The following is an 18620-nucleotide window of genomic DNA, read 5'->3' on the forward strand; positions in this document are numbered from 1 at the left end:
CCTCACTTCTTAGCATACCCCCATTTAGCAGCTGCAGTGGGAGCACTTACCAAATGAGAGAGCCAATCTGAACAGCCGAGGAACAATTGCATTTATTTAGTGTACTCAACCACCTCTGCGGATAGTTTGTTTCTATTGGATTACTCCATTGTTACCTCGCCCGAACCTACGATTCTCGCTAACAAGCCCACCGAGTCTCTCACTGGAGGGCTGTAGATTATTTTTGAGTTTTGTCTTGCTGTTGTCAAGCTTAGTGAGTGAGTGGCACTAATTGGCATTCATCTGTTATTTTGTGGTGGGTTCGTACAAACATACAGTACATATAATGCAGCGTGCATGTATAAACACCAACATTGATGAGTCAGTACGTTGAATTCTGCCGATTATTCTCCTCGCTGAAATAAGAATCACCTTTTCTTTAACCTTTTTATTACTGTTCTACTTTCAGTAGCTCCCCGGTTTCCCCTCAGACGGTCATCCATCTAAAGCAGTGAACCCCGGTTTAATTAATTATGTATATGCAAATCTATGCTCATAGTGCCAGGATCTCCATTTTCATTTTCTTGGCTTTTTTCCCTTCTCTGCCTCTTTTCTCCTTTTTTTTTTTCTTCTTCTGTGGTGACTCCAGGTGGATTTATTGTAAATTCAATTTGCATTAAGGTTCTAATTTGCTGACAGTGTGCATGAATACATTTTTTAAACTGTTATGCACCTCAGCACCCACAACCCCTCACCCTCCACCCATGCCTGAGCTATGGGTGCCTTTGGAGAGAGGAAGACGGGATGCAGCACATGGTAATGGAATTTTTACTAAGCTTCTAATTGGAGCAGAAAAGGATGGCTTATTTCAAATCAGGAAAATGAACTGCTTGTTATCAGGCAGTTGGCTGAGGGGTAAGGGAATTGCAGTTTGTGTGTTGAGGGAGTTGTTTTTTTATGTGTGTATGAGTGAAACATATAGCTGTGTTTGTGTGTGTGTGTGTGGTTCAAAGTATGCCTGCATCGTTATATAACTAAGAAGTTGCTCAAATGACCGTCATCTCTAATTTAATTCGTTTGTAGTTGAAAGTGTTTCTGACCTAAATACAAGTACTCTCTGTTTGCAGCGTTTTGATATTATTCATTTAGAATTTGCATTATTTATTTATTTATTTTACAAAGGAAAAACCTGTCAAATTAAAACTAAATTCTATTGTATTCTATTCTGTTGTATCTCCTCTCACAATGGTTTGGAGAGATTTTGGAGTTTACGTTCAGACCAACTTAGTAATTCATTATCTAAAGGCTCCAGCTTGGAGCTGCTACAATAAATGACTCACTTTTTTAGATTTACAGTACGAATAAGTTAATATGTGATTTGCACAGCCGCTTTCTTCTGCAGTCTGCACTATAATTGGACTTGTAATGTCAGGAGAATCTCCTCCCAAAGGTAAAATTGTTTTAAAAGGGCTCATTTGAGATCGTTAGTCATCTTCAGTCTGGAGAGAAAATTGGAAATGATTGACTTGTGGCAGAGTCTGTGCATGTCTGCTAATGGCCTACATTCTCTATCAATTAGTGTTCTGCATTTTTCCCTTCATTCCCCGATTTGGAATGACCGGATCCCCTCACACTGCTGCCCTGTCATTGAGAGAGCAGTGTTCTTCTACACAGATTGCACACAGCAGCTTATTTTCCTCTGGGTATCCAGAAGTTAAGACTTTATTCCCTAGAGTCCACCCACCATATAGGCACCCTAAAACAGCCAATAGGAGCCACTAGTGTAGTGACAAGGACATGGTCCCTCACCAGCTTCCTACCAGCAAACAATTGCACAATTGTATTTAATGGAGTGCCTGCAGAGTCCCGCATCACCAGGCACCCTAGAGTGAATATAAAGGCCACTGCTAACAATGTCCACACTGACTAGTCATTTAAACTAATATTTTTGTTAAAATTTTTGGACAGAGATTCTGGACAGAGAACTAAACTTGTTATTAGTGCTGCAGCACCAAGTAAAGCCACTGAATCTGTTAAGAATGTCGATACAAAGTTGGTGTCTTTTGAATCACTCAAAACACTGGTTGACATTTGTTTTTTTTGCTCTTTTTACTGAAAGCAAAATAATGTTTTGTCACTGTTATACTTAATTAAAAAACTTGTATGTGATAGATTTATTGGGCGAGATGGGAAGTTTGTAAGAAACATGCTGCAATAGTGTCAATGATTGCTGAATTCAAACCTGACTGTTTTTTTAACTGCAGCTTTGATCCGTTTTATGATCCTCTGATCTGCTGAATGAAATTTGAAATAGGTCCAACTTTTAATGGAGCAAACAAGCAAGCAACGATATTTATTTTAATACCCTGTTTGATACCTGCGACATCCTTAAGGTGGAAGTCACGGTACTCACGCTCTTGGGCTGTGAGACAATGCAAATAGAATCAATGCCAGTGAGACAAAGCCAAAAATTCTACCTCTGGTGCAGGAATATGAAAGAAACGGGCATCGGCATTTTCAGGAAACCTCTCAGCCAGCTGTCTTCACTTCCCCTCGTCACTGGTTGAACACTGTCACAGAGAATGAGTGCAGTGCATCATATTATCTAGTTTGTAATTGAATTGTAGCGGGAGGTAGGTTGGTAATCAGTGCACAGCAGGTAGTTTTCGTTCCAGTGTTTGACAGTAATGTCCTCTAATGGGAATCTCTGGCTCTACTCTTGTTCCAGGCCACTAGGTTTCTCTGGATCCCTAGCTGCCTGTGTGTGAGTGTAGCATCTACGGTATGTGTGTGAATGTCACTTTGCAGATTGTGTCTCTGTTTGTGTTTTTTTTACATGTCTGCAGATGTGCAGGTTGTGTGTGTGCCAGGCAGAAATGTTTCATGCTGCAGCTCCCCCTGCATCACCTTTAAATTCTTTTCAATATTCCTGACATTCTTCTTTTTTTCTAATATACTCGACCTTGAAGACGAGTGACTGAGTCACCGTCCACTCTTGCTGAATTATTGGCGTTTGCCAATTGCAAAGTGATATACAGTAAGGACGCCCTTACTTGTGTGGCTTTTGGGGACCTTGCTGTCCTTGCTGATCTGCAGCTTGAATCATTTCTCTATCATAATTTTCTTCCTCTCTCTTTGAACTGCCGGCACGACCTCCTCTCACCCTCCCACTCTTCTGTACAAGAATTGAATAGCTTGGAGATAGGGGAAGGGTAAAACAGAGACACAGAGAAGGAGGAGGAGGAGGGAGAAAGAAGTACAAAGGCAGAAAAGAGAAAGAGATGATGCTCTGGTAGTTAACAGTGTGGGAAAAAGTGAGAGACAAAAAATAAGGTCAGAGTTGACGTATGAGAGCTGACACCGGCGCCCATCAGGACGGTGCCCGCCGCTTGCTTTGTTACATATTCTTGCCATCTTATCATTTCACAGACGGCTGGCGCAGAGGCTGATGTGACAAGGCTCTCTATCCATCTGGGCACGCTCTATTTTCACCAACGCTCATTTCGCGGGGGCACCGGAGCACAACGCCCAAATGGTGTGTCGGTGTCTGTAGTGGACCGGCGAGGGTCTGAGTCACCGGCTTAGCGCACCCACACCGCCATGATACAGCACAGAATAACAGGCTGACAGGGCTGCCAGCGGAGGCAGCATGGATTGTGTGGCCTGTTCTGTGTGTGTGTGTGTGTGTGTGTGTGTTCTCGCCGTGTATTTTGTACCTGTGTGGGTGGTTGAGAATTGTGTGTGTGTGTGTGTGTGTGTGTGTGTGTGTGTGTGTATGTGGGGACAAAAAAAAAGTCTTATCCACACTTTTGTCCTATGTGCGCAGTCATGTCTGCAATGCAGCACTCGGGTATTTTTCAAGAGTCAGTATGTTGTGTGTCTCGACGCCTCCCAAGGCTGTTTGTCTGTTTGTTAGATGAGAGGATTACTGGCGCCGTGGGGGAACAGAAGGATGATTTTCTGATTATATAGTGCTCTCTCTGGAGGAGACACCCCAGCCATAATAGGATCACTTTTGCATCTGCTCCTTGTCAAATGTTCCCCTGAAATAGGCACGAACAGGGAGTAAACATATGGATACAAGTGAAATCTTCATAGTTTGATTGCCCAGGAGAATCAAAAAGCTGTTTGAGAGACATGATCACCGCTTTAAAGTCAGAGTAGAAGTCATCACAGATTCTCACGCTGAGATGATCCGATAGGATGATTAGACATTTTGTCAGATTTGGACGTCAATGAGTGTTGGATGACAAATTTTATATGAGTGCTATTGAGCATGAAAGGGAAAACAGGCCTAATCACCTATATGAAGTCAAACAGGCTGATTTACATACTGCTTTGAAGAGAAATGTGCTTCTGTTTCTATGCAGCTGACTGCAGTTCTACTTCATATGCAGTATAGGAGTTTACTTACACTACTATTCTGCATCCTCATAAAGCACTGAATAAAATAAAAGTAGGGAAACATTATTGGATACAATTTTTGTCAGTTAAGTTATATTTATATAAAGCCCATATAATTTTGGAGGGGTCCATTTATTTGACAGGACAGCTTGAGATAGACAGGAAAGGGGGAGAGAGCGAGAGAGAAGGGATGACATGCTGCAGCAAAGTGAGTTACTAGGGTGCCTCAGTTAAAGTAGTATTTTAGAGGATATTTTATACTCTTTTGCCAGTATATATAACGCATTTAGTCAATAACCACACCAATGAAAACTTGCACATTTAAAATACTTGTCTAGAAAGTCCAGACCATTGAATAGCTCTCTCATATGAGGTGTTTTACATTTATCTCTTTAAATTATCAACATTTGGATAGTTAGCACGAGCAGCCACTATTGCTAAACAAAGAGTGCTAACCTCAGAAACATAAGAACAAAGACATCCCAGAACTTGACATACTCTTTGACTGACAAGTGTTACATGTCGAGTATTATTTGCAGAAATCTGACCAGTTGAAAACAAAACTTTCCTTAGAAGATGTCTTTGCTTAATGAATCTCAGCCGCTTTGACTTGAAAAAAATAGAACCACGTCCTCTTCTGCTGCATTGCACCCGTGCAAAGACGAAACTTGTACTTGGAATCAAAGTCAAATTCAGTGACAATTGCTTTGTTTTTTCTGAAGCATGTTAGGCGCAAATGTCAAGAAATGTTATGAACTGGTCCTTGCAACACAGAAAATAACCATAAAGATCAGAAATATTTATGGTACACTAAAACAGATTGATTGTAAAATTGATAAAATGGATGATTTGTATCAGTTGTAGACGTGGTTGTAGACATGCTGCCTTCCTAAACTGTGAAAGTAAGCAATAACTTCTACTCTACCTGAATAATTTCCGCCAAACTAGTTTTTCCTACCTGTGTATGTGTGTGTGTGTGTGTGTGTGTGTGTGTGTGTGTTTGTGTGTTTGTTTATTTTCCCCTGCGCCTCTTTCCCTATTCTCTTCCCTGCAAGGGTCCATCCTGGCGAAGTCAGCCTCATCCCCTTTTCCCATCAGCTACCTCTCTGTGCCCCCTGTCCCTGTCAGCATTTAACCCGTGATTGGAGACAGCAGGCGTCGCTTTCCCTGGAGGCTGTGTCCAATCAGGGGAGCCGAATCTGATACCGAAAGGGGGAAGTTGGCAAGATTGCAGGCAGTGTTTATTTTGCGATAGGAAGAAAACAGTTTTTTTTCTTTTTTCCCCCAATCAAATATGAGTATTTGCATATAAATGACAGCCCGGTGGCTGTCAAGGAAGAGAGGGAGTTGGGGAGAAAGAGACAAACGACAAATGAAGATGAAGTGTCATGAGAGTAAAGTGCAGACGAGACGGGAGTGAGAGAGAGAGAGAGAGAGAGAGAGAGAGAGAGAGAGAGAGAGAGAGAGAGAGAGAGAGAGAGCTGCTTTATCTGCTTGTGAGGAATGGGTAGGAGGATGGGAGGTAAATGTCACTGCAATCATGAAATAAGCTGGGCAGCTAGAGTCACTGTGCAAAAATATCAATCTTTTCATCTACATTAAATTCTGCACTTCTGAAAACAAGACAAAATTATGCTAATGTCGGGTCCCTTTTCTTTAAATTCAAAGAAGTAGCTCTCTTTCTTCCTGCAGTTTATTACAACTTGGGTTTTATTTTTGATGCATGGGCCATCAGTCAAATGTGTTCTGATGACATTGTACTCACTAAACTAATTGCTGAGAACTTGGAAGGCGACTGCATAACAAAAACAAAGTTCATACAGGTTGCATACAAGCAGACAGATTAGATAAAAAGATTAATTTAGCTATTATGATTGCTAATAATCCCTCATTGCACAGAAAAGGTCAGTGCATACTATTATAGTAATTACAGTAAAGTTGAACCAGGAAGTCAGTCAGTACACTGTGATGGATGTCGACAACAATAATCTTACCATCCGTCTTTGTTTACTCTCCCAAATACTTGAGATCAATATGGGGTTTGATCTGAAGCCATATGACTTAATGTGTTGCTAATAGCCAGAGCTATCATGTTCCTTTTACTATGAAGTTGCGGTCAGTTTGTAGTTAGCCTGGCTTAGCCTGGAAGCTAATTTGGCTTTGTTCAAGGTGAAAAAAATGACCTATTCACCCCTCTATATCTGACTTATTTAAATATTGTATGTTTAACACATTGTGTACATGAACAGAATATAAAAACACAATTTGTGATTTTAGGTTTAGTTGCGTATTGAGCAGTTTATCCATCAGTGCAGTGCTTCTGTGCAGTATCTATAGCACAGGTTGCTTAACACAGTCAGTGAGCACAGTGTTAGAACTCTGGTTTAGGTTTGTGTTAGTAAATTAGTCAGCTTAAGAGGAGTTGGTAGGCATTTCCCAAAATGTTGGACTATTCCTTTAACATCCTCCCTCCTCTGCACTGCCTCTCTATGTATTTATAGACCACCGTTCACATCCAGGTGGGTGTAGACTCCTTTATGTCACCATATGGCCCATAACTCTGGTCATTTTCGCATTTGCAGTTCCTTATTGATGCAGTACCATTACAACAACAGTATACAGCCCTTAATTGCCCTCATACCATTTTATAAATACATTATTTTCTGTTGAGGCACAAGTCCTTAGTCTTTCTTATTGTTCCAGAGGTCCTACAGTGTGTGGGTGCGTTTATTGTGTGTGAACAGATTCTCACATGCAGATGGCTGTGGCTGATTGCTTTATTGGCTGATGACTCATTCCCTTTTTCAACCTGCTGGAGGTACTTCAATCATGCTGGTAATCTCCTCCTGCACGTCGGCAGCCGAGAGGTTACCTTTCCCACACATCAGAGCTATGTTCCTCTTAATTGAGACCCACTCTGCTGCGACAGCGTTTCCACAAGGTGGAAAATGGCAGGTCAAGATTTCGAGACATCTTTCTTTCCCCTGCCTTCCTCCCTCCCTTCCTCAGCAAAAGTGGCTGTGAAGTTGATAAGTTCCTTTAGGGACCCTGGAGCCAGGCCAGCTAAGACACTACACTCCATGAGGGCAAGTAAAGGTTGATGTCGCGTCACCTCATAGATTGTGTGTGTGTGTAGATGTGTGTATGAATGCTTGTGTGTTTATCCAATCAGCCTAGGCCTAATGTATGCACGCCTTTCTGATTGAATTACACCGGAGCTTTTATGGAGAAAAATGGTAGTGAACCATCTCCTTGAGTGCTTATGAGAGAGCAGACACTTTGTGGGAGTCTCAGTGGTGACCTGACTCAATCTGCATACGATTACCCCTCAGCAGACCTGTAACCCAATTTATGAGCTGATCACCTCCTCTCCAGGAGGAGCACATCCTCATTCTCAAGTGACAGTAAAATGTAGCAGGAACACGATGACATAACATTTGTTTAGCTTTATTGTGGTGCCCTTTAAACCAGAAATGCATCATGCTTGGTTTTTGTAATGCATGTTTATTAGCCTCCCTGTCGCATCTGTGTTACATCGTTTCAGCAGTCGGTTGAGCACAAGATTGATTTGTTTGAATATTTTAGTATACCCTCCCTCTTATATTCAACATGAAGAAGCTTCACCAACATAGGAAAGGTAGTTTCTATAAAACATATGCATTATAACGTATTTTAAATTCAGAAAAACAACTTCAACTTTAGATAAGTGGAAAATGCCTTGAGGCCGATTTCCAGTGTGATCCTTTTAAGAGTGAGGGTCAAATTAAATTGCATTTCAGTGAGAGAAAATGCTTTGAATAATGGTATATATTCATATTTTGAAAGTATAATTAGCTTTAAGAATGAAAAGACCTTCTTTGAGAAAGTATCATTTGACTTGACCTTGATTTTAATGTACACTGTGGTTTATATTTGCATTTAAACCTTGAGTGACGAGTTTTTACAAATTTACATCTATGCAACCAATTACCTTTGGCAGTAGAACCTTCCTTTTATTTCATATAAATCACATCCTTAGTTTGGTTTTGGTTACAAACCTAAAACATGAAGATAAGAACCTTTTTTTAAATGAGCTCTCAGTCTTTTCCCAGTCTGACAAATGAGACAAACATGACAAACATAAAAACAAGGCAGGCCTGACAAATGGCCCTGTCTTTGTTTAATGACGTGGTTAAATCGGGATATGGCTAGAAGACCCCATTTCGATATGGTGTCAGTGAACGTGGCTCTATTAAATCCAGATTTTTCATGCAGAGTGACGTGAAAACATTTGTTCTGTGATCATTTGGCAAAACATGACAGATACCAGTTACCAGATGACAGACAGAATTGTTGGAGCCCGGACACACTCAGGGTCAGCGACTGAGGAATTACCCTTTTTTAGTTATGGGTCATGTGTAGCGGAGCCGCAAGCGTTGCTTATGCTTGATGGTCCCAGTCGCTGAAGAGCTGCCGGAGTTGTTATTATCATTCAGCAGATTGGGCAATTCCCTCACCAATTGTGATCCAGCAGAATGGAAATCTGGTGAGCAGGGAAATGTTAATCGAGTTCAATTAGGCTTTGTACCATGTTTGTTTCCTGCCAACAGATTATGCAGAATCCCCACCCTCACTTACTGAAATGAACGATAACCCTCTGTCAAAAGTCTGAAACGGGCAATTTGAGGGTAGGTGGAAGATAACAGATATTGGTGCTGGCAAGCTCCTCATGGCGGAATTAGAGATAAATACAGCAGGCCCTTTGAAACAGTTGGGCTGGAGTTCACCCTTAAAGGGAAATTAATTTACGGTTTTTGATGCTTTTATTTTTTTTCTTCAACTTCTCAGTTAAACTGGGGATATTTTCAAAGCCCTGTGCATTAATCGAATGCCTAAGGGTGGTTTAAAAAGCATCTTTTATCTGACAGTAATTTCACTGTTGAAAAGACCCACTGTTACATGTTGCGTATGTTTTCAGCAGTAATCAACCATTTCACTTTTTATCACTTTTCTTTTTTTCATTTGTCTTTTTATCAGATGCATACTAATATGTATGTAATTTAATTATTTAGGCCAAAGATTGTACATTTAAGTATGTCCTTTCATGTTTTACTAAACCAGCTACGCAGACACATTTGTACTATTTTGCGAGTTATAATGTACTGTTGCAGAAATATATGGTACTCGGACAACATTACAATAACCCCACTTCTGTGAGACATTATTTTTCTCCACTAAGAGGGAAAATGTAAAGCTGTAAAAAGAAAAAGAAATATCCAAGCGTTTATTTGCAGTGCTGATGGAATAGGCAATGAGAGAGCAATGGCTGTCTCATGTTTGGCAGTGATGCATTTACTGTGTTTTTGTGGTACTAAATCCAGTCCGTGCGGCCAAACTCAAACCACTTCTGAGTAAATTTGTCTGTTTCTGTTCTGTCTAGGCCAAGGGTGCAAACACCCGTTTAGTGGTCGGTTTGGATGGAACATGGAACATATTCCCATATAGAGTTGTGTACTACTTAAATTACCACAATCTAGTTCACTATCATTGCAGTGCAGGAGAACTGGTGGTATTGGACTGAGGTGACGGGGGACATGCACATTGCACATGGGCTGGCATGGGGGAGGGTGCAGTAGGGGCGGGCAGTAGGGGCTCAACTGTGACTTTCTGCCTCATTGCCCCCCTGGATTAACAGATTAATCCAGCAATGTTTATACTTATCGGATTCTCCTTTCAGTGTAATGGTGTTTATTGCAATAGTAGTTTGTTTTGCCATTTTCTAAAGAAGAAAAAAATCTTTGATGTTGCCTTGTACCCCACGTCCCTGAAGTACAAGTCGACATCATGTTTACTCTGATCTGGGCAAAACCTCCTCTATTGAGATATCGAAACACAAATCTACTCTCTGCGTTGCAGCAAGGTCTATTTTCCATCCGCCCTGGTGTTCATCCTGAAGTCATAGAACTACTAGCTACTCAAGAGCAATTGACCGATAGCAGTTGGGTCGGGGGGAGGGATAACTGTTCGAGTTAAAGTGCGGTGTTACTGTAGGTTGCTTTTTAAGTACAACAATTCAGTAAATGTACATCATTGTTTGACAGTATCACTACTTGTAATGCAGGAGAACTGTAGAGTTTGCCTGTGTCGAGCTGTGTTGAGTTTTACTACCGCAGAGTACCACTGAGCAAGTCCCTGCACCATCAACTCCCAGATAAAAACCCTGTTTTAAGAGTATTTTATGTGTGTATATGTACGCCTAAGAGACTTATCAGAAAGATTTGCTGTTACTTCATGCGCACTTTTGCCTAACTAATCTTGTTCTCAGTTTGAGCCGCCGCCTGCTTACATGACCTTTTACACTCCCCTGCTGTTTTTATTAGTTGCGAGAGTAAAACACTTCAGAGTCTCAATTAGGACACATGATTAGAAGTGAAACCATCTTGGCTGTGTGTCTTACCTTAAGCCTTCAAGTTATTATCATCCACAAACTAATTAGCAAGTTTTTGATAAGCCAGGGTAGACCCTTTGTTGCCATAGCAACAGTTAGACTTAATCACAATGAAAGGATTGTGGTGTTTGGTAGCTCGCAGTGCACACACCGCCTTTTCCAGCATTTGTGTTTGTGTGTGCTTCATTTTCTTTCTAGTTATTTATTCTTTGTACAAATTGGGTTGTTTTTTTTCATTGTATTGCTCCTGGGGAGGACCCACCTATAATTGAAGACATCAAAAAGAGGTTTAGAGGGTGATGTCAAAGCATTGCATCTGAACGCAGTGTTCTCAATGAAGGCAGCCACTTTTTGTTGCTGATTTAGGATCAGTTTGGATCAGGAAAGGTTTTGCAGATTTGCCACTGCTGGTACAAAAAGAATGAGCTGTCAAATCTGCCTGTCAGTAAAATTACAGGGGTTATGGTAGATCCAATACATTTAAATACATACATAACATACATAAGCTCTAGATTGTATATTTAGATTTTTTTGTGAATTCCAGTTTTATGATAATGTTGTATAAAATATATGATTGTGAACGTGCTTTATCTGCTAAACTGATTTCCTACATTTCCCAAAAAAGCCTTTCAACTACTCAACAGTTATTTTGATAATCGATAAAATTTTTATAAAATAAAAATTGTTTTAGTCATTTATCAAGTGAAAGTGCCAGCATTCTCTGGTTTCAGCTTCGTAAATTTGAGGATTTGCTATTTTTCTCTGATTTACGTTATGGTAAATGCAATAAATCCAGTACCAATGCGGTCTACCCTTTAACACTAATGAAAAGAAGCACATATGTGCAACAAAATACAACTACACACGTCGTATGCAGTGTATATTTACACCACGTCATGTTACTGCATTGCGTTCTGGTATATTGAGGCTCCTTTTAGTGGAGAAATTGGCCTCTTTGCCTCAGTGACAGATTTCTCTTTGACTATTGAACTTTGCTGTTTGACTCTGATGGATTGACACCCAAATCTGTTAGGTTTTGCTCACTGATGGATCTTTTGCTATTAAACTCCACTGCAGCTGCCCTGGAAGTTTCTCAATATGACATTATGCCGTCCTCATTTTTCACTCTTCAAGTGATTTAGAGTATGCGTTTCCCTTTTTTCATCTTTTCTCCAGCTCCTAAGGCACCCACGAGTGTTGTTGCTGCCGCTCCCAGCATGACCCTTACAGTTCCACACAATACAGTACAATAACATAAATCAGCACGGTTAAATCAATTCTCCACCCACACCCCTCCCCTGGCTACCCCCAATGACTGCTGCATGCACCATGCCACGCCGATCGGCGGCCGACTTGCTTCTTTGGTAAATAAAACATTTATAGAGGCTCAATTAGCGAAGCCTGTTGAGTCTATGGCAGCTGTGCTCACCAGCTGTTTTTAAAGGAAGAGTGATGCAGCGAGGTGAAGCAAGGGAAAAGAGGATGTCAGGAACAGGAAGGGAAAAAATGGATAAGGGAAGGTGAAGCATACAGTGAGGTTGTTTTTGATTCAGTGTGGACCCACTTTGGTTGTCAAATATAAGAGTGGTTTGTTAGGTTTATAGGTATTGAAAGTACAATTGTACACTACATTACACTACATTATAAAGTCACATTGCCATTTTATTAATCTTCTTTATTGTAAAGTTGTCATTCCTACACGATCCATTTGTAGAAAGCCAGCGTTAGGCCCACTAATCTTGCTTCATGATCCAGGCCATAGCTCACCTGGAAGTTATTGTCTTCCCATTTCTGGGTCACCACCATTATTAAAAACCACCCAAATTTGTTGACACAGACTGCTGCTTACTGTACCTCCTGTCTTTTTAAACAACTCATCCTGTTTTAAAATCTCAATCAGGAAGGCAGGAGATTTGTGTTATCTCTGTGAGTTTTCACTGGCATGTGAGAAGTTGATAAGGATCAGGTGTCAATTTAATATCTGGTGTTTCACATGAATCTTATATACACCCAATGACTGGCAATAAGTCTGAGGATCCAAACCATCCCTTTGCCTGCAGTGCATGAATAATGCTGTTATTATGAAGTCTTTGTAACTTTTTTGACTGACAGTTGGTGGGCTTTATTAGATGTCTTAACAGGAAGACCCCTATTGCTCAGCCTTGCCATGTGTAGTGGCGTAATATGAGACGAGCTACTTTTTCCATTTATATGACTTGAAACAGCATTTGAGACATGATGATAGTCTGCTAGCTTTAGGAAATGAATGCAGACTTACAGCAGCTTCTAATTTTCTCAGGTCAAGTGTAGATGAGAGCCATCACCGCAGTTTTAAGGGATATTGGTGGTGGCTTAAACACAGTTTATTGGAAGTAGACTCAATTTATGTATGAGATGGAGATACCTGAGTCAAATATAAATACAATAATGGGTGTAGGTGAAGGGGCAGACAGGGAATAATGATTGAATGCAACAACTGATATGTTGAGAGTTCAGTTTAACATTCAAAAGGATATTGTGGTGATCCACAATAATAATCCACTTCAACATATTTACACATTATAAGGATGCCTTCTTGCTCTCTTTTCTGTGAATTAATTTAGACACACTTCTGGTTAGAGATGTATATATAAATATATGCTAATAGCTTCATTTTGTTTGTTTGTTGTGAAACACAAAAAGGGGACATTATAGAGTTCAGTGCTGCATGGAGGAAAAGCATCTTGATTGATTGTGATACAAGGATTGCTGGCAGAGCACGTGAACAGACAGACTGATGCCAGCACTGAAAGTGGTCCTGTCCTGGTTGCCACATACCCTTTTCATGATTACAAATCTCCTCTGCTGGGCTTTTTTTTCCTTGCAACTCCATCTTAATTCTCCTTTTCTCTGTCCTTTTCTTTCAGTGGAAGGCTGCACAGATTGGTCAGTGGACTACCTGAAATATAAGGTGCTTCTGGGGGAACCTGTACGGATTAAGTGTGCTTTATTCTATGGATATATACGGGCCAACTACACCCATGCGCAGAGCGCAGGACTTAGCCTTATGTGGTACAAAAGTGCAGGACACGGGGACTTCGAGGAACCCATCAGTTTTGACGGCACAAGAATGAGCAAAGAGGAGGACGCCATATGGTTTCGACCAGCAGAGTTGGACGATGTGGGGTACTATTCCTGCGTATTAAGGTAAGCTCCTCTTGTTTTTGTGAACCAGCATTACCTGGAGACATACTTTATAGTGCTCCCTTCATCACTATTAAATGTGAATTGCTGTTTTTGTCTGGAACTGAGCGAGCATTCATGAGAAACTCTTCCACCATTTTTGCCTGTTTTGCCAGCAGCCTGTCAGTAAAATAGTGGGGGTAAATAACATTTTCTGGAACCCTGCGGGCACAAGTAAAGCTATGTTAAAGTCCTCCCCTGTTGATTTCTAATGAAGTCTCTCTTCTACGGCCAAAAGAGCAGTGGTCCTTGGACCACAGAGCATCGTCTAACAGTATGAGGCCCCATTGCTTCGCCTTGTATGCTAAATTATTTCTTTATTCTCCTCTGGGGGACAGTAAGCCATTAGGTGCAATTGGTAAATCCATAATTCTTCGGCCCTCACGAGTCCTTCTTTCTGAAAACGTGAAAGAGCAAGGAGTGAGATGAAAGAGAATGGACAGTAATTCAGCACAGGAAGATTGAGGAAAGGGGAAAGTTGAGATAAAAAGGAAAAAAGCAGGGAACTCGTACTATCTTCCTTTCCCACTTGCCTGATGGTCGAGGTAGACAATTGTTTGATTTATGAGTTCTATAATGTGGTGAAATTTCTGGCTTCCTCGCCCATATTGGCAGAAGTTTTCATTAACGTGGAGGTTGTCTGTGGCCAGTCAGAAAGAAAAGGCAAAGCCGCCGTCTCAGAGCCCATCACAATTTTCCTTTTCACAGGACAAGGGGAACTTTGAAACACATCTTCCTGAAAGATAGGAGTGTAATCGTTTTAGAATTCAGAAAAATTCACAGAACCATTCGTATTTCAATCTAAACACAAACGATTTAGGACATTTGTGACACTGACAAAAAAGAGTGAATAATACACTCTTGAGCAGTTGCATTCAGCATAGGTCTCCTTGTGTTTCACAAGCTCAATTCTGAGAGGTTTTGGCCATTACTATTCATCACCATTAGCACTCTCCCCTTTGCTGTGCCGGCCGCCGTGAATAGAAACGGGCAGCACCAGTCCAACAATTCTCATGGCTCTATTCAACGACATTGGCAGCATTTTCTGGAGGTAGACAATCAGTCAGCTCAGAGTTATTGTGTAATCACGCAGAAAGTAGAGCCATGAGATTTGATTTGGACGAGTAGTGTTGCTTTTTGTTGCCAATCTCTGCCATTCAGAACCAAATTAAGGGGCAACACTTATTTGCCCATCACGGAGAGAAATGACAATAGTTCTGAATACGGAGCACTTTTCCATCGCAGGATTTCTCTCTGCCGGCATTTCTTTGGACTATTGTTGCCTATAGTTGCTTTCTGCAGGTTTTAACTATGTTTTTACAGTAGTTAGGACAAGGATGTTCCCTTTTAATGCTTAACTTTCAACTCTAAATATTTGCCACTCACATGGAATACTTACAACTCTGACCTTTATTTACAATGCCAGCACTGACACTACAATCACCTCCACTGATTGTCAGTGTTAATCAAAGCATCCGATGCAGCTGGGGGGTGTTATATCTGCACAGTATCATAGGAAACGGATACTAACACACTGATTTGCTCCAGAACAACAGGTCTATGTATTAATGCGAATATTCCAATGATTGAATGTAGACCAGTGCTGAAATAATCATTAAAAACCATGTTTACCATGTCTAATTATCAATTAATTAGGAAATAGTGAAACAGCTTGTTTGTCCTGCAGTCCGTCAAAACTCAAGGTTTTTAGTTTACAATGATATAAAACAGAAAAGCAGCAAATCCTCACAGTTAAAGAGCTTGAGGCAGATTTAGCTTGTTAATGAATTAATCGGGTGAATCTGAGTTGTCCATTCATTTAGTCAAATTCATTGTCTAAAGCTGTATTAATCGGTTTCGCACACCTTTCACATTACACTCTGCAATTTGGCCAACTGTTGTGTGAAATATTGATTAGTGCATCTTAAAAAAGGTGTCTCTTATGGATTTCCTTAAAGTTAAAGAGCATTTTTTAACTGGTTATGAAACAGCCTAGATAAACAAACTGGACCATCAGCGAGAAGATTGGCTATTTCTTTATAATTATTGTTATTGCCTGCCACCGGATCAGATTCGGTTGGATTCCCCTTAAAAATCCATGAACAAGGCATTGTAAACACTACTACTTTGTCCACAGGGGCCGCCAGAATCAACAGAAAGTGAAAGTACCTTTTTGCTGGTTTAAATCCACCAGCCGTCTCAACTGAACCCAAAAGTACAAAAAATAAGGGAAAACATTCGTCACATGGTGTTTACTGTCAGTTTCGCAACAGTTGACTTGAAGAAATAAGCTGAGTAATGTGCAGCGTTGCACATGCTTTATTATATAGTAATAACTTATTAACCTTGTAGGTAAAGGGCGTTTTCACTTGACTGGCTCATTAGTCAGCTGTATACAGCCGCATACGGTGGCTTTGAACGGGGGAAGGGACTGCTTTAAAGGCTTGGGAGGATTAGGTTATTGGATACTGTGTGTGTGTGTGTGTGTGTGTGTGTGTGTGTGTGTGTGTGTGTGTGTGTGTGTGTGTCACATGTTTAGTTTAATGCAGCGTTCTGAAGTGCATAGCAATGCATCAGAATTGACCACATGGGACCATCAAATTAGAATGATTTATAGTCTTGTATTAGCATATACTGTGAGTTCTGTTGAGTGGAGCCACAATAAAAAGAGCCAATGCAAGAGCCTCAGTCCAGGTGACTGACAGAGGAATGGTTTTAAGTAAACAGACTTGTTACAGCTTTCTCATTCTGCATATGAAGTAAAACTGTATCTCTATATGGTGGACAATGTCTGGAAATGCCCCCAAATGCCATATACAGTTTGTCACATGATGTTATTAAAAGGCAGAGGTTAAAAAGAGCCACTCAAAAGCACTTTTGCAGTAATACAACTTGAACTATTGCTCTCAAAGACTATGCTATTAACCTCAAAATGGTTACAGTATGACATTTGCAAACACTTTTTCTATTGTTAAATTCTCCTCGTTTTTTCACTGGAGCGATGACATAATGTTGAAAATTGCAGCAATGGATTCATCCCGTTTTACAACCACATAGCAACAACGTGACTCATTTCAATTTCCAGTCACCGTAGCCAAATCAGAGGATTGCTCTTCTCTTTTGTCTCAGCAGTGTGGGTCCTATAGATGATCAGCACTTGCATATGTTAACATATCACATTTGGATTAGGCTCTTGGCAGTGTGTTTACTTGAGGATCCTCACCCTTTTGAAACATGAAGGGACCTAGGGAATTAGAGCGCTCAGCGGTGGAACGAATGAATCACAGCACAACAATAAATCATCTCTCACTGGATACATTTCATACTTGAGCATGTTAGAACAATTCAATCCCAGTTACTATGAGCTCCCATGTTGTTACTGTCTCAAGGCAAATATTGATAGAGACTAGTGTGCCCAAGAATGTTACGCGTGAGTGTTGAAGTACTTGTCCTCAGACAACATCTAGAAACAATCTTTTCATTGTCTTTTGTGATAGTATTTGTCATCATTTACTATTTCTCTTTTCCATTCAAGGCACAACATTACTGCTTCCTTTCTTTAGGTGTCTTATTTAACCAATTTTCCTATGCATTCAAAAGTAAATGTAGAATTTTGTTATTGATTCTGCTCTTCTGTCATGAAAGTGGCATGGGATGTGTTAAACAGGGCTATTATTGAACAGGGCTGCATTAAAATGCTTCTGATGTCTTCAGCATTTCAAGCCTAATATAATAATTCTATAATTTCATCAGAATTGTATTTATATCTTGTGAAGTCATCCACAGTTTTTGTAGTTTTAATTTGTCATATCATACAATACACTGAATGTGTAGAGACATCATAAACTAGAAGAGCCCATGAGATCCAGTCCATTCTTACAAGATACACAAATCTGCTCACTATTCAAACTCTTTTGTTTTATGTTTAGTCACAGCAATCCATTGTCTCCAATTACAACAGGTTTAAGCATGTGCAACTACTTCTGTTCATTTTGCCAAAGAGAATGAAAAATGTGTGTATCCGCGATTGAAATCCACTCGAAAATTGCTTGATCCATGCTACACCCCTTCCACCAAGTAGCATAAAAACTGGGTCAGTAGTTTTTCCGTATTCCTGCTGACATACAAACAAACACACAAACGGCATGAAAAACCTAATCTCTTTGGAGGAGGTAATTAGTATACTGTACTAGCAGTAATGAGGTTTGTTTGTTTTGTTTGTTTTTTTATCATATCATACTTTCTGTTGTTGTAGCTAATTAACTGTGAGTTTATTATGTGACTCTCATATGACATCAGGTATATACTGTCAGTGCTGTCCATAGGCTCTCTCCAGATACCAGGGAAGAATTTTGTCTACCGGTTGTCTGTCACAGGTGTTATTGCACTGGGCAAAGCTTAACTGTGTAGGCAGAATATTCATAATACACCCACATCAGGATGGCCACAGCTAGCGAACACACACTGCTGCAGCATGACTGGCCCCTTCTGCCAGTTTACCACCATGAAACTTGGAGGCCTATGTGTTATTGTTGAGCCAAATAAATGATTCCAAGCAAATTGTAATTTAAAAAAGGAGTTATTTGTT

The 18620-nt window shown here is 40.4% G+C and overlaps 1 protein-coding gene across 3 annotated transcripts in view; it reads left to right on the forward strand.

Moving 5' to 3' along the window:
• LOC127378686 (interleukin-1 receptor accessory protein-like 1) overlaps positions 1-18620 on the forward strand; it is a 287082-nt gene that overhangs the window by 117717 nt on the left and 150745 nt on the right. For all 3 annotated transcript variants that reach the window (XM_051427826.1, XM_051427825.1, XM_051427827.1), the window contains one exon: positions 13717-13996. In XM_051427826.1, the coding sequence (XP_051283786.1) occupies positions 13717-13996 (280 nt within the window). The remainder of the gene's footprint in view (positions 1-13716; positions 13997-18620) is intronic.

Source organism: Dicentrarchus labrax, unplaced genomic scaffold (assembly GCF_905237075.1).
Source record: "Dicentrarchus labrax unplaced genomic scaffold, dlabrax2021, whole genome shotgun sequence".
NCBI lineage: Eukaryota > Metazoa > Chordata > Actinopteri > Moronidae > Dicentrarchus > Dicentrarchus labrax.